Consider the following 12,978-nt stretch of genomic DNA (forward strand, 5'->3'; position numbering starts at 1 on the left):
CTTTCTTGCACTTTGCACAACTAACATGTGTTTGTACAGTTTGTAGCTGTAACGTTCTTACCCACCCCTAATGGACATCTGTGAAAAAGAGCTTCATAGCTCATCGGATTTCTCCAGTCTAAATAAATATTCTGATTCTGATCAAGACGTTGCTTTTCAATCTAAAAAGTCACATTTCCAACGGCGCAGCACCCTGCCGCCTCTACGTTGTGGTTCCCCGTCCGCTTGTACAACAAAAATCCCATGGGAAGTACACTCGGTTTTTATTTTCCAATCGTGTTCCCTCCAATGATGATTTGTTAGTTCCGAAGCAAATGAAAAAAGGGATTAGCAATTATTTCAGCCGAATTCCATTTCAAATTATTTTAGTGATAAATAAATATTCAGATTCTGTTAACAGCATTACCTTCAATTGCAGAATAAAAGTGGACAAGATTCAGAACGTGTTGGACAAATTGTCCTGGAATACAAGTCGAGCAGCCCGCTGTGCAGCCGTGAGATGAAATGGGTTCGCGCACACAGCAAGCCATTTCCCGGCTGTGCCTCGCACTCCCGTTTGATCAACGCATGTACGTATGTTGAACTTCTTTAGCATGGTACGTAGCCAAATCGGAGGTGTGGGGGGAACGGCAACGAACTAAACACAAAAAGTAGTTCTAAAGAAATTAGTTTTCAATGTAGATTTCAAAGAACACAGCTCCAGTGGCTTCCTAACATCGGAATAAAGAGCGTTGCAGACGGCCGCAGAAGCGCATCGGAAAGCGCGCGATGCGGTGACCGTCTTCGTTTGATGGTTAGCCAAAAGCCGCTGTGAGGATGACCGGGAGTTTGCGTGATAGTTTATGCCCCTTGACGAGAAAACCCAATACATGCGCAGGGAAGCGATGGCAAAATTACACAGTCGGCTCCTGACTCCATCTTTGGCTGGGAAGAGGCTGATGGGTAATGAGCTGTATTAATGTTTTTTCCCACGAGAAATTGCGAGCGCTATCACTGTCCCAGTGCGCATCTGCAGACGGGGCCAGTGAACACACAGTAGGATGCGTTCATTAATACGTGAACCCACAAAAGACTCTCGCAAGCCTTGAAAGTCTGCGCACGCATAAACAAAGACAAAGATCCCCAGAGTAGCACCTATTGAGGCCATTAACGGCACACGATGGGGTGGTGCGGCCAGTACCATGCCCAGCCATTACTGATATTGGCGTTCCCTGATATTGGTGGTAAGCAGGAATTGAACTCGCTTTGCCGGGTTTGTAGTGCAGCACGTTAAGTATACACTAGACACATAAAACACGCGCGATGCCCCGTGTTTCTACACAGGCGGAAAACTCAAGCACCAGCAAAAGTACAAATGTCCGCAGCAAATAAATATGCGGAAACACATTTGCACGCTCAATTAACGCAATTCAGCAGAGGCACTTTTTAACTTCTGCATCTCAATTTGCATCTCATTTTATGCGTTTACAATTTCCCAGTTATTTTTGTTGGGTTTAAGATTATTAAACAATATAATACAAGCGGACACAATTTTTTCTCCCCCCCCCTTTACATTCACTGCTATTTTTACTTCATGGCCAAGGCAATTTGGTAATAGACTATAAAAGCACGTGTCCCAAGCGCGTGAGTAATAATAAGGCATTCTGCCGCCTTGATACATTGCCGTGAACAATTGTCGCAATTCAACTAAAGTTGATTTCTCTCCGAAAAGGCGGCACGTGTGGTCCATAACAAACGTTTCACGCTTTACGTTGCCATAAGAAAACTACTCTGCTGGCATAAACCCATCTGACATCATCTATTCAGGATCGCCAGCCTGAAAAACCAGGTATGGAAATGTTGCTCACTCATCTGGTAGATGTGTTCAAATATGTAATCACGGTGTAGCGTTGGGAGGTTTAGCAGACTGTCAATTTGCAAAAAAAACTCAACACATTCGTCAAAGAAAAAAAAAGATACATCAAATATTACGTAAATATTATATAGCTATAACATAGCCTATTATACATATAGATTTTTAACGCAGTGTTTTTGAGGAATGTGTTGAGTTTGCTTTGTTCATTGTGCTTGTGAACCACTGCCCACGCAGCATCAGCAAATCATTTGTTTAATGCAGTTTCAGGTTATCGTTTACAATTTACACTTTCGGCTCTGGTCTGCTAAAAATGTTGTTGCGATGCAATGGCCTACACCTTTCCGACAGACACGAGATGATCCAAGTGTAAGCATTTAAATAATGGATGAGTTCGGTGGAGTAGAATAGATTACGACTATCGAAGAAAATGGATAAATAGGTCCAATATGAAGCCATGCGGAGAGAATATGGCCACAGGTGGAGCAACTGAATATGGCCATGGGTAAAATAACCGTACATATTGTAACCGTTGATTCCATCTATAGCTTAGCAAATTCTTGATCTGCAGGCAAACGTGATTGCAAACATACTACAGTTTCTCATAAGTGACTTAAATGCTGCTATAAACTGTGCTGAATGATGTGATTTTCCCCATACAGCAACATGATTAAGAAATCCTTGTTAATAAGCACCGAAGGTTGTACGTTGTTAAAGGTTTTTATTCGCATTCATTAGCAATGGATTAAACATAAGTACATGTGGATGGGTGATTGGTTATCAAGATGGGCCATCATTTGTTCCTAATTGCGTGGAGTATTATACTCAAAACCTACAAGCACACATGGCAAAGCAAGCCCACCGCTCTTTTAAGCACAGCTCTGCAGCAGAAAGCACCACAAGCAGAGGTCACATTTCCTTTCTGTGCGATGAATCTGTGTTGCGTCTAATTCAGTGACAGGGAAACTAATGAAAGTACAAGACAAGTCGTGAGGTTTCCATGCATCTCTTGGGGAAAGGGATGTGAGAATGGTGGCAGGAGAAAGATCAGTGGGTGGCGGGGCGGGGGGAGGACGGAGAGGAGACTGGCGCTGGCTATAAGGGAGAGTGCTTGCGTGAGGTCATCTCTCGGTGGGGGTTGGGTGAACTGATCCCACTCTCGCGCCCAACATCTCTGACCGGAATCATAATATTTATTTTTACTGCAGGAGGAATCCGAGGAGCTATAAAGCTCTTTTTCACAGATGCCCAGTCGGGGCAGGTAAGAACGTGACAACAACAGTACAAAAACGCGATCAATATCACGCAATCCCGAGTGCACGTGGCTCAAACCTTCTCTCGATACTTTGATGTACGTGGACTAGACCAGGCCTGTGCCTGCCTTCTAGTGTCTCAGCATCGATGCATCTGGTCGCGCACGCGCACGCCCGTGAGTGTTAAAATTAATTACCATGAAAAACTAGCCTGGCAAGCTAATTCGAGAACGTATATGCGTAACACTCACAATCTTAGAATGTGCACAGCTAAGTGTAACTGATTAAAATCCAATATGATTAGCAAAAATTTTTTTTTTCTACTCCCAGTGTATCGGATGTAGCCGGTAGAATTAAATAAATGATTAATATATTTACATGTACTTCACATTGAGGTATTTTGCACACATCTCAAATAGACCAGCATGCTTATTAATAATAAATATTACGGGGTGTAATTTAACGCTGCAAGTTTCGGGCGAACATCAAACCAATTGCATGCAAAGACAATACAGACGCCAACAATTGGATGAACCCAGAATCTGAATCTTTAATCATACCGAAGGAATTCGATGAGCTATGAAGCTCATTGTCACAGATTTCCAGTTACATAAACCCACAGGCACTTCCGTCAACGGTTCGCGCAACTCCTTCCCGAAGTACGTACAATTTGCACGCCACACCTAACAACTTTCTCAAAGAAAAGGTGACGCACTTTTAGGAAGCGGACAGAACAATGTGTGTGGCTGGGTGGTTCAGAGGTCCTGGGTTCGAGTCCAGGTGTCAGCCTGCCCCATGATTAAAACGCGGTCTTCAAGTGTAGTGACGGTTGATGGTCAAAAAAAAAAACACATCGTGTGAGATTTCGTTTTTTCACTTAATTTGTGACAAAAAAAATCCAGTTTTGTAGATAAAATAAAAATTCAGCTTGACTGCTGTGTAAAAAACATTTCTACATGCCGTTTTTCTCTACCACAGGGTAATGCACTACTCTGAAAGAGCTCCAAATGTACAATTCCTCTTACTACATGATGAACATTGGAACAAAACTGATGAAAATAGGACATAAAATGGACACAACAAAAAACCATAGTACATATGCAAGGCACGTGTATACGTTCTGGCCACAGTGTAGCAAAATACATGTATTTTGGAGAGGTAAGATACAACGTAGTAGTCGGATTGCATGTATTACACTCGTCAGTACAAGGTCTCACTGTTCAATGCGGGGAAACGCATCGTGTATGGGGACACCAAAAGTGTGGGCCCAATGCATAATTTAAATGAAACATAAAATACATTCACAACAAAACACGAATACACGTATAGCATTATAATGAATGCAGTCCATTATATTAGAAATGCCACCACCTGCTAATTATTATAACTTAATAGATAAATGATCACCGGGGCAGGAGCAGAGAAAGACCTACTTTTATCCAAAGCCCCGTAACAATGTCCCGTGTAAAAATCAAGGGAAACGTTCCGGTTTTCACTACCACTTAGCGGGCTAAGAAAAGACACAGCGATACTTGCCAGAGGAGATTTAATGTGCGTGGCATTGCTATGTTGGGTGGTAAGTAAAGGGTTAACGGAACGAGCCAAGGCTCTGCTGATGACTACGCCAAGGTTGTGATTTAGGTTCGTGTTCAAACACGGGAGGTCACAATTGGGGTCAAAAGGCTCGCACGAAGCAAGTCCGCACGCACGCAGTGCCGGGGAATACAGCCATCAAGAGAGCCACCAATACATAGGAGGTAAACATCTGGGAGTTTGTTCTGGGGAAGTGAGAGAAATATACGCTTCTCGGAGTGTCTTCAATGTGGACACGGTGAGTGTATTTATTTATTTATTTAGCAGATGCAAAGTCCCTAAGCCAAGCGGTTGCTTCCGGTCCTGCTGTGTGGAGGGTGAGTAGGCCTCCACTTGAGTTTGTGGATTGGGCAGACTTTTAGGATGTGGTGCACAGTTTTCTCCACCCCACAGCCACATAGGGGGCTTGCTCTTATACCCCATCGGTGGAGGTTGGCAAGGTATGGGCCATGACCAGTCCTGAACCTGTTGAGGGTGGACCACTCCTTTCTGGCGAGGTTGAAACCTCGTGAATGCAACTCTGGGTTATAAAAGACAAAAATCCCAACATTGACGCCAGCCGCCTTTGTTCTCACATGATGACACCGCAACAGCAATTAAGCCTTAAGCCCCCTGCCATGCTATTCCCAAAGCCAGTGACACCCTGTGCCAAATGCAGCATTAGAAGATTAAAGGATTACAACAACAAAAAACCATCCAGTTAATGTACTAACCCACCCACTCACATTCCAGCCAACGCTGGTCGAATATATTGCCCCCAAAGGCGCTTTTGTGAAAAACATCCATGGATATGGGAGATGGAAAAGAAAATGAGAATTGCGTGCGCTCATAGCCATGGCGGAGATCAACGGGCACGGTCACAGGATTGAGATTCGCGACGTTAAAGAATCGCACACGTGGGTCAAGAGGGGGGGGGGGGTTACTGCTCACCTGAAGACAGCCAGCAGCGGAGCGTAAATGGAGTCCCCGTCGAACACGTACATGTGGTCCCAGCTGCACTCGGTGGCGAAGTGGTTGAATCGCAGCCGCAGCTCCACATTCTTACTGCGGGCACAGGTGAGCCGTGGCAAGCCACGCGTCAGTGTGGGGGGGGGGGGACAACAAACTAAACGCAGAGAGCAGTTCTACCGAAATAGTTTTCAATCAAGGTGATTTAAAAGTGCATAACTCCAGTGGCTTCCTAAAATCGGAAGAGCATTCCAGATGGCTGCAGAAGCGCATCTGAAAACGCGCGGTGCAGTGGCCGTCTTTGTTCAATGGCGAGGTGTAATAAAGCTGTGAATCGGCACAGGTGAACCGTGCATCAATATATCTGAGAGCTGCAGATAGCTACCCACAACACTCACCAACAGCACGTAATGAGTTTCACGAGATCTGTAGTAAATACATCAGTACCAGGTGAGGTGTAAACACACGCGAGACATGTCGGCCCAAGATTCATTGTTACCATCATAGGATAGCAATTCAATTTTAATTATTCCTGTATACGTAGGGGTGACACATTCATGACCACAGGCGAGCTGGTGAACTGGCTTTGTACTGGTTACGAGAGCGAGCTGTACATGAGTTGCATGCGAAAGTTGTAATATGCGAGTGCTGTTTGCACGTTGTGTAGTGGAGGAAGAAGACATGGCAAGCAGCGTGCAGTCAACTCAAGGAAGGCGTTACCATTCGGACACCATTTGATAGCTTTGAAAGCTTTAAAATACATAGGGAAAAAACACAAATATAAATGCACTAACGCCTTCACACTGTTAAAATAGTAGCACTGTACCTACTGTGTATGCATTGGCCACGTGCTCTCATTCTCATTATTAAGTCTGCAGCGAGTGTCCTCGGAAAACCCCCCATGTCAATTACTGAATTATATTGTGAACAAAAGGTAAATATATTTAAGGAAATCTGAGCGGCATTTTATCCGCATTCACCAAGGAGTAAACTCGGCAGCTGTGATTTGTTTTACAGTTGGTGTGTGGCCAGCTCCCAACACGACAGATGTATTAATTATCACGTGACTGGCACGACATTGTAAATTTTAGTAACATCACTGCATGGTCACTGCTTCATTCTGCAAAGCAAATGGCACACTTAAAGATCCGTTACTATTATCCACTTTAATGCAAAATGTGCCAATTGTGCCTGTTATCATTTGAGATAGCCATGCGACCACCCACTTCAACAAAAAAAAAGAGAGAACAAAACCATAATTTCTATTACTATTCGTCTATTTGGAAGCAGTGAAAATAATCTCAAGTCCTCACCAATGGCTTTATGGCAGAATTGTTAACACTGAAGATACCGTAATGTGTCATACATGGTGGTAAAAAAAATAATCGCTATAACTATTATAGCTAGCGAGGGCTTGATGGCTTATGAGACCCATGAGTGATTTTCCGCTTAAGAATTTGGTACATTATCCGGTGATTTCCACTGCAAATTACTGGCGATTTTTTCTTAGCAAGAGAGAGAGAGAGGGCGTCACGTGGCGTTTATCTTGACAAATAAGACACAACGCTGCAGCTCCGTCAGCCAGCAAAAAACAATGTTATTTCATGAGACAGGCTGTCTTGGGTTTTCTGATGGGCAGGGTGGTGAAACTTATGTCATCTGGAAATCATCCAGTGCAGTGAAGCAGTCTTAATTTTAATGCAGAACTCTGCAAGAGCGGCTGCAACAATCGCGAGACGGACACAGACAGGGGGAGTTGAATCCGCAGGGCGTCAGGATGCACGAGCGTTGAGGTCAGCAATTGCTCCGCCTGCCAAGCCCGTGTTTCGAAAGCCCCCGGACGCAATGCGGGACATGCGGAGTGCAGGGAACGTGAGGAGTGAGTGACAGAGGTGAGCCGGGTGCTTGTGAACTCAACATCCATTCACTGTCTGCTGCATTCCAGAATGTCCACCGACAATGGAAACATATTTGCTTGTGTCCCCAGCAGCTTCCATCCATGGGTCCCAGCTCTCAGTCATGCAACCGGTGCACATAAAATATTAATAAAACCCAGTTCTCCTTTGTGCGGAATAAAGGAACAGCAAAATAGAGTGCGTGCTGAATGAGCTTCAACTATACACTACATGGCTGAATTTTGAACAGATCACTCAAAATCACAACAAAGCCAATTACTGACATCTTTAAGCTTTTTCTGCATTTTGTTTACATTATATTTAGGCAGCTCTTTCGAATGCACAAAAGTATTGTAGGTTAATTGGCTGATGTCAATTTCCACGTGATAAGCCACTTCAATTAGCTATCATTTGCGGCCAGGTCGCTTCTGAAAAGAAGCTATCTAGCTCAGTGGGCCGTACCTTGTAAATAAGTAAATAAGTAAAAAAAAACAGAACATGATGTTATCCATTGCAGTGATTCCCACCCTTTGTGGACCCACAGAACACCGTCAACCCTCAAAATATTTTGCGCACCATCACTCCGAAAATAATATTGCAAATTGTAAAATCAAAATCCGCAAATGCAGGTTCCGAAGGACACTTCCTATGGCCTTGCGGGGCAGCAGTGGCCCACGGGATCACAGGTTGGGAAGCACCGATAAACCGTGCACAGCGTATACCCGTGAGCTCCAAATCTGGTTCGTACTCTTGAAATAGCCGATGAACCCCGCTGCCCCATCAGGCACTCATTATGTCTCACCACATTCATCTGAGCTACGATGCAACAAGGGACGACAAGTGGGAGCCCAGCTAGAATCCCAATGCACGGGCCGGCGTTCAGACACAAAAGCCTCATTATGACAATTTCGCTTCAACCATGGTGAAATATAGACTAGCTTCATTTCAGGATTAAGATATTCCCAACTGGTGGAAGAGGTAATCAATTAAAAGGAGCCATTAGAGTCTTTTGAAGTATAGAAACTAAAAATGAAATTCTGCAAGCATATTACGCCACATCCACACTGCAAACGCATGTGTTGCACGAACCTAAAACATTGTGTTTTTCACTTTTAATTGTACAATACAAACGAATTATAGTTTCAATAAAAAATACAGAGCAATTGTTAACATTAGGATCGTGTGTTTTTACGTACACCGAATGATGCGGTTCAGTCTATACAGCTCGAGCACCAACAGAGAAGAGGCTGGTGACCTTGAATAATTTAGACCGGGACTCGGATCGCCTAGCGACAAAGATTCGTGAACACAGGAAATGAGCCGACAGCGCTGTCAAAGCAATGGGCCTTTTGGAGGAGCACATGCAATGTTATTAATTTACCGCTGACACAACCATACCGGCAGGCCGATGAATCGTACATAGAACACCTTCACCATTGGAGTGCATGGGTGGAACTGCCACAACTTTGGACGCTAGTAAATATGCATGTTTAACGTTTTGCCCATTTCAGATGAAGAGGTAATCCCAATTCAAGAGGTGTGTGGACCCGCAGTATGTCCATTACAGTGGTGTGATATAAAGAAGAAGTACTCACGCTCCCTGGATGAGCCACGAACACTTGGTTTTATATTTGTAGTGGCTGGGACCATCAGTGATGACCCCAACAGGCTCCGTTAACCTACAGGGCAGAAAAATACACGCACACAGACGTACACAAATGGACACGCGCGCACACACACACCAGACACGAATCCGTGAGTGCACAGTGGCATACAACAACGGTGGTAATGAGCGATCGCAGCGCATCCCAAAGGACCTTGTCAGTACAGGTTTACTCACTCCTGATGGCCAGCCACACACACAGAAGCAACAGAACACGACAACGCAGAGGCCATTTAAAAATACCAGCCCGGGTGAATACCCACAGCGCCGGCAACGGCGTGTGTTCGCAGCATAGCAACACGGGACCCTTTATTAAGGACTTCATTGAAAATCAGAAACAGATTGCAATGAGCAAATTGCTTTTAAAAACTAGCAACCATTCTTTTTTAACTTCTCCTCCGGAATCATGGCACAGATCCAAGACCAGAGCAGTCCGCCCTAGGGTATGGTGGATTGGGGCGACCGCCCCGGGCCCCGCACTTTGGGGGACCACCGCGCTTCGACGTCACGGTATCAGATGTAATAATTTCGGTTCAGATTCCCACCGAGGGGTTTTCCCCGGGACCCGCAGCCCTGTCCGACAGCACACATCAATACCACTATGTGCGAATTACAATGTACGATGTTTCGGTATAACTTATTTACCATTATTTTAATGGGGGAGAAATCTAAAGGTAAGTAACAAATGAATACTGTTTGGTTTTTTCGGTAAAGTCACGTAGGTAAAAAATAAAATGAAAATAAATTAAATCACGACGTTTTGGAGGCAACACAAGCTTCCGTCTTCAGGTGGCACCATCACAGTAATTTTGCTCCGAAACGTCGTGATTTAATTCATTTTTATTTTATTTTTTTACCTACGTGACTTTACCGGAAAAAAAACACAAAGAGTATGGACCCTTGCAGTCACGAAAACTTCTAATCTAGAACAAATGAATACACTCAAATGCGCAAATAATAATAACATTATCCGCCTGCGGTGCTATATAAATAAGAATACAATTAAAATAAGATATGTTGCACATCGCAGTGCTCAGAACGTGTGGTGACATTCGTCTCGGCCAATCAGCAGAGCTGTGGTGTTTGGTGGGCAATGCTGTCTTATGACGGCACCAAAGATCACAATGATGAGTTTGAATATATTTTACAGTACACTATGTTTCTTTTATTTACGTAAATTCGTAATATCAATACCGTACAGTATAAAACATAAATTGTCTTTTCTATTTAAAGCTTTCGTGACTGCAGGGATTCATCTTCTTGGTTCTTTCGGTAAAGTCACGTAGAAGGGAAGTAATAAAATAATAAAAATAAAACATAATAAAATAATTCTCACTGAGAATAATTTTATTATGTTTTATTTTTCACTGAGAATTATTTTATTATGTTTTTTAAAATTTTATTACTTCCCTTCTACGTGACTTTACCGAAAGAACCAAGAAGATAAATTGTCTTTGTTGTCTTTGTTTACAATATGAATGGTAAGCTATGAAATTTATATAGTATGGAATGGTAAGTTACGAAGGCTGGGAACGCATCCTCAGAGTACTAACGTTATAAGCTATTCAATATACGAAGTTTCAAACGAACGAAGCTCGGGAAACGCATCGACTGCGTACAGCGAGGAATCACCGTATACGCGTTAAGCAGCACGGTGTGGCTGCAGCATAGCCAGGGGATGACAACAGTTTTGTATCGTTTCATCCACTACGGCTTGCTTGGGAATACCGTCGTCCTGACGCACCAAGAGCCCAGACAAAGGTGCACGACGGCCTATCTCTAGTTTCCCCGCACCGCGCTTCTGCCCGTGAATGCAAGGAAAGAAGATTTAATAGAACCCAGCACAATGACCTTAAGGGTCCTTGCGCTCGACCCTGAACTGCTCTTGCGCAGCATGTGTTCAGAATTCAATTCATGACATTCATTCGAGTTTACAATGGATTTTCATTGATCGGCAGCCTAACAGAAATCTGCGTGATTTTTTTCCCTCCCCCAGTTAAAAAATTTCAACCTAATCGGGAAAACGGGGCTTTAGTCCTTACGCTAAACCCTGTTTTCATCATTGGTGATTGAGATATGCTTAAGATAGTACTGCTCGTTTTCATCTCTCGATTAAAATTTGTAGGGCAATGTTATTTGCAAAAACGAGGCCATGCTTTATTTGTATTAATCCGACACTACCAAGAAATTCTACCAAAAAACTTAAATTCAATCAGTAATATTATGTTGGTCTCCCGTGAGGAACACAATTGATTCGCTCCATACGTTTACATTGATCTTCCACAATGGAACACGTTTAAATATCACACCGTTCATATTCAAGGCTAATGCAGGCGTGAGTGTCTTACAGTGAAGTAGGGCATTGTACAAAAAAATGCATTTCATCGCCAGCGGCTTTCACACGTGGACTTAAGAGAGGTGCACAGTCACTCGATACAAATGATGTGTAAAAGATTTAAAGCTTCTCGGCTGTGGAGCTGACAAGAATACATCATTGCTGATGTACAGTTCATCAAATTACATAAAATGAATTTGGGCTGCGGTTGTGCACCATACAAAAAGGCTCATGTTCGTAAAATAGTTTTCATTTCAATTAAACTAGCTGTGTGCATTTAATTGATAATCACGTTAAAAAAAAAACAATTGAATGACCACAAATCAGGAATCAAGATTTAAGCATTTTATTTACAAACGATGTATCACAACACCAGGACGACTGCATGTTTAAAATGACAGCGGCCGACTGCTAATTGACGCGCTGCTATTAGCCAGCCGTGGATGAATGCAAGTCAACAAAAGCGAAGCACTCGCAGTTGTGCTCCCATAATTATCTGTGCATATGAGGGCCACCACTCAACTCTAATTTAGTTATGATGGCCTCGAGTGCTTAAATGCGCCAACCGCCTTGCGTAGCCTCTAATGACACACAACCGCTGGAAATAAGACTTTGAATCTCAGTGTCAGTACGTTGAGCACAAGCCCGCGACAATTTTGTTCTTTACATACACTTAAACAGTGATGAGGTTAAAACTACTCCGAACATCACAAGTGCATTTTTTTTCTGCCAAAAGATCCGTTCAAAGCAAGCCACGCGTGACAACTTATATGGAAATGTACACTTTCACCATCACCCATCTTTACAGGTAACATACCCATATCTTGTACAAATATAGTAGCGACTGCATTTTCCCTTAAATATCGTCACTCTGCGAGCGAAATACAGTACAGTAATCCCTCGCCACTTCTCTGTTCAAGTTTCGCGGCCTCAGTGCATCGCGGATTTTTCGAACTGATTTAAAGGCCTCATTATACACCATCATCATCATCATTCATCATCACATTCATCGAACTGCACAGGTCTGTCATCGTCGTCATTGTCATCGTCATTGTCATCGTCGTCGTCGTCATTACTGGAGTCAAGTCTCAAGATACTACTGTCATTGGTGAGTGTAGAACACCATAATACGTATCGTATGAGAGAGAGAGAGTGAATATATCATGTTAAGGTTTTATAATTAAATAGATTTAAGTAAAATATATATATAAAGTATAAATATACATTATTTTAAACATTCTGGTACCCACACACACAAACGGAAATTCCTAGGGGGCCAATCCTACTTCGCGGATTTTCACCTATCGCGAGGGGTTCCGGTCCCCATTAACCGCGATAAACGAGGGATCACTGTATAGGAAATGAGAAAGTGCATTGTAAAGTGGGTGGGGAAACAGGCACAAGCGCAGAAGTCTCATCACGACATTCATTTACAATCC

The 12,978-nt window shown here is 43.3% G+C and overlaps 1 protein-coding gene across 2 annotated transcripts in view; it reads right to left on the bottom strand.

Annotated features, from left to right (window-relative positions):
- Positions 1-12,978, bottom strand: part of ATRN (attractin) — a 305,667-nt gene that overhangs the window by 232,671 nt on the left and 60,018 nt on the right. For both annotated transcript variants that reach the window (XM_061552847.1, XM_061552846.1), the window contains exons 2-3: positions 9,137-9,220; positions 5,629-5,742 (exon numbers count right to left, since the gene is read on the bottom strand). In XM_061552847.1, the coding sequence (XP_061408831.1) occupies positions 5,629-5,742; positions 9,137-9,220 (198 nt within the window). The remainder of the gene's footprint in view (positions 1-5,628; positions 5,743-9,136; positions 9,221-12,978) is intronic.

This window comes from Lethenteron reissneri, chromosome 17 (genome assembly GCF_015708825.2).
Source record: "Lethenteron reissneri isolate LAM-NWPU_2019-01 chromosome 17, ASM1570882v1, whole genome shotgun sequence".
NCBI classification, from domain to species: Eukaryota; Metazoa; Chordata; class Hyperoartia; order Petromyzontiformes; family Petromyzontidae; genus Lethenteron; species Lethenteron reissneri.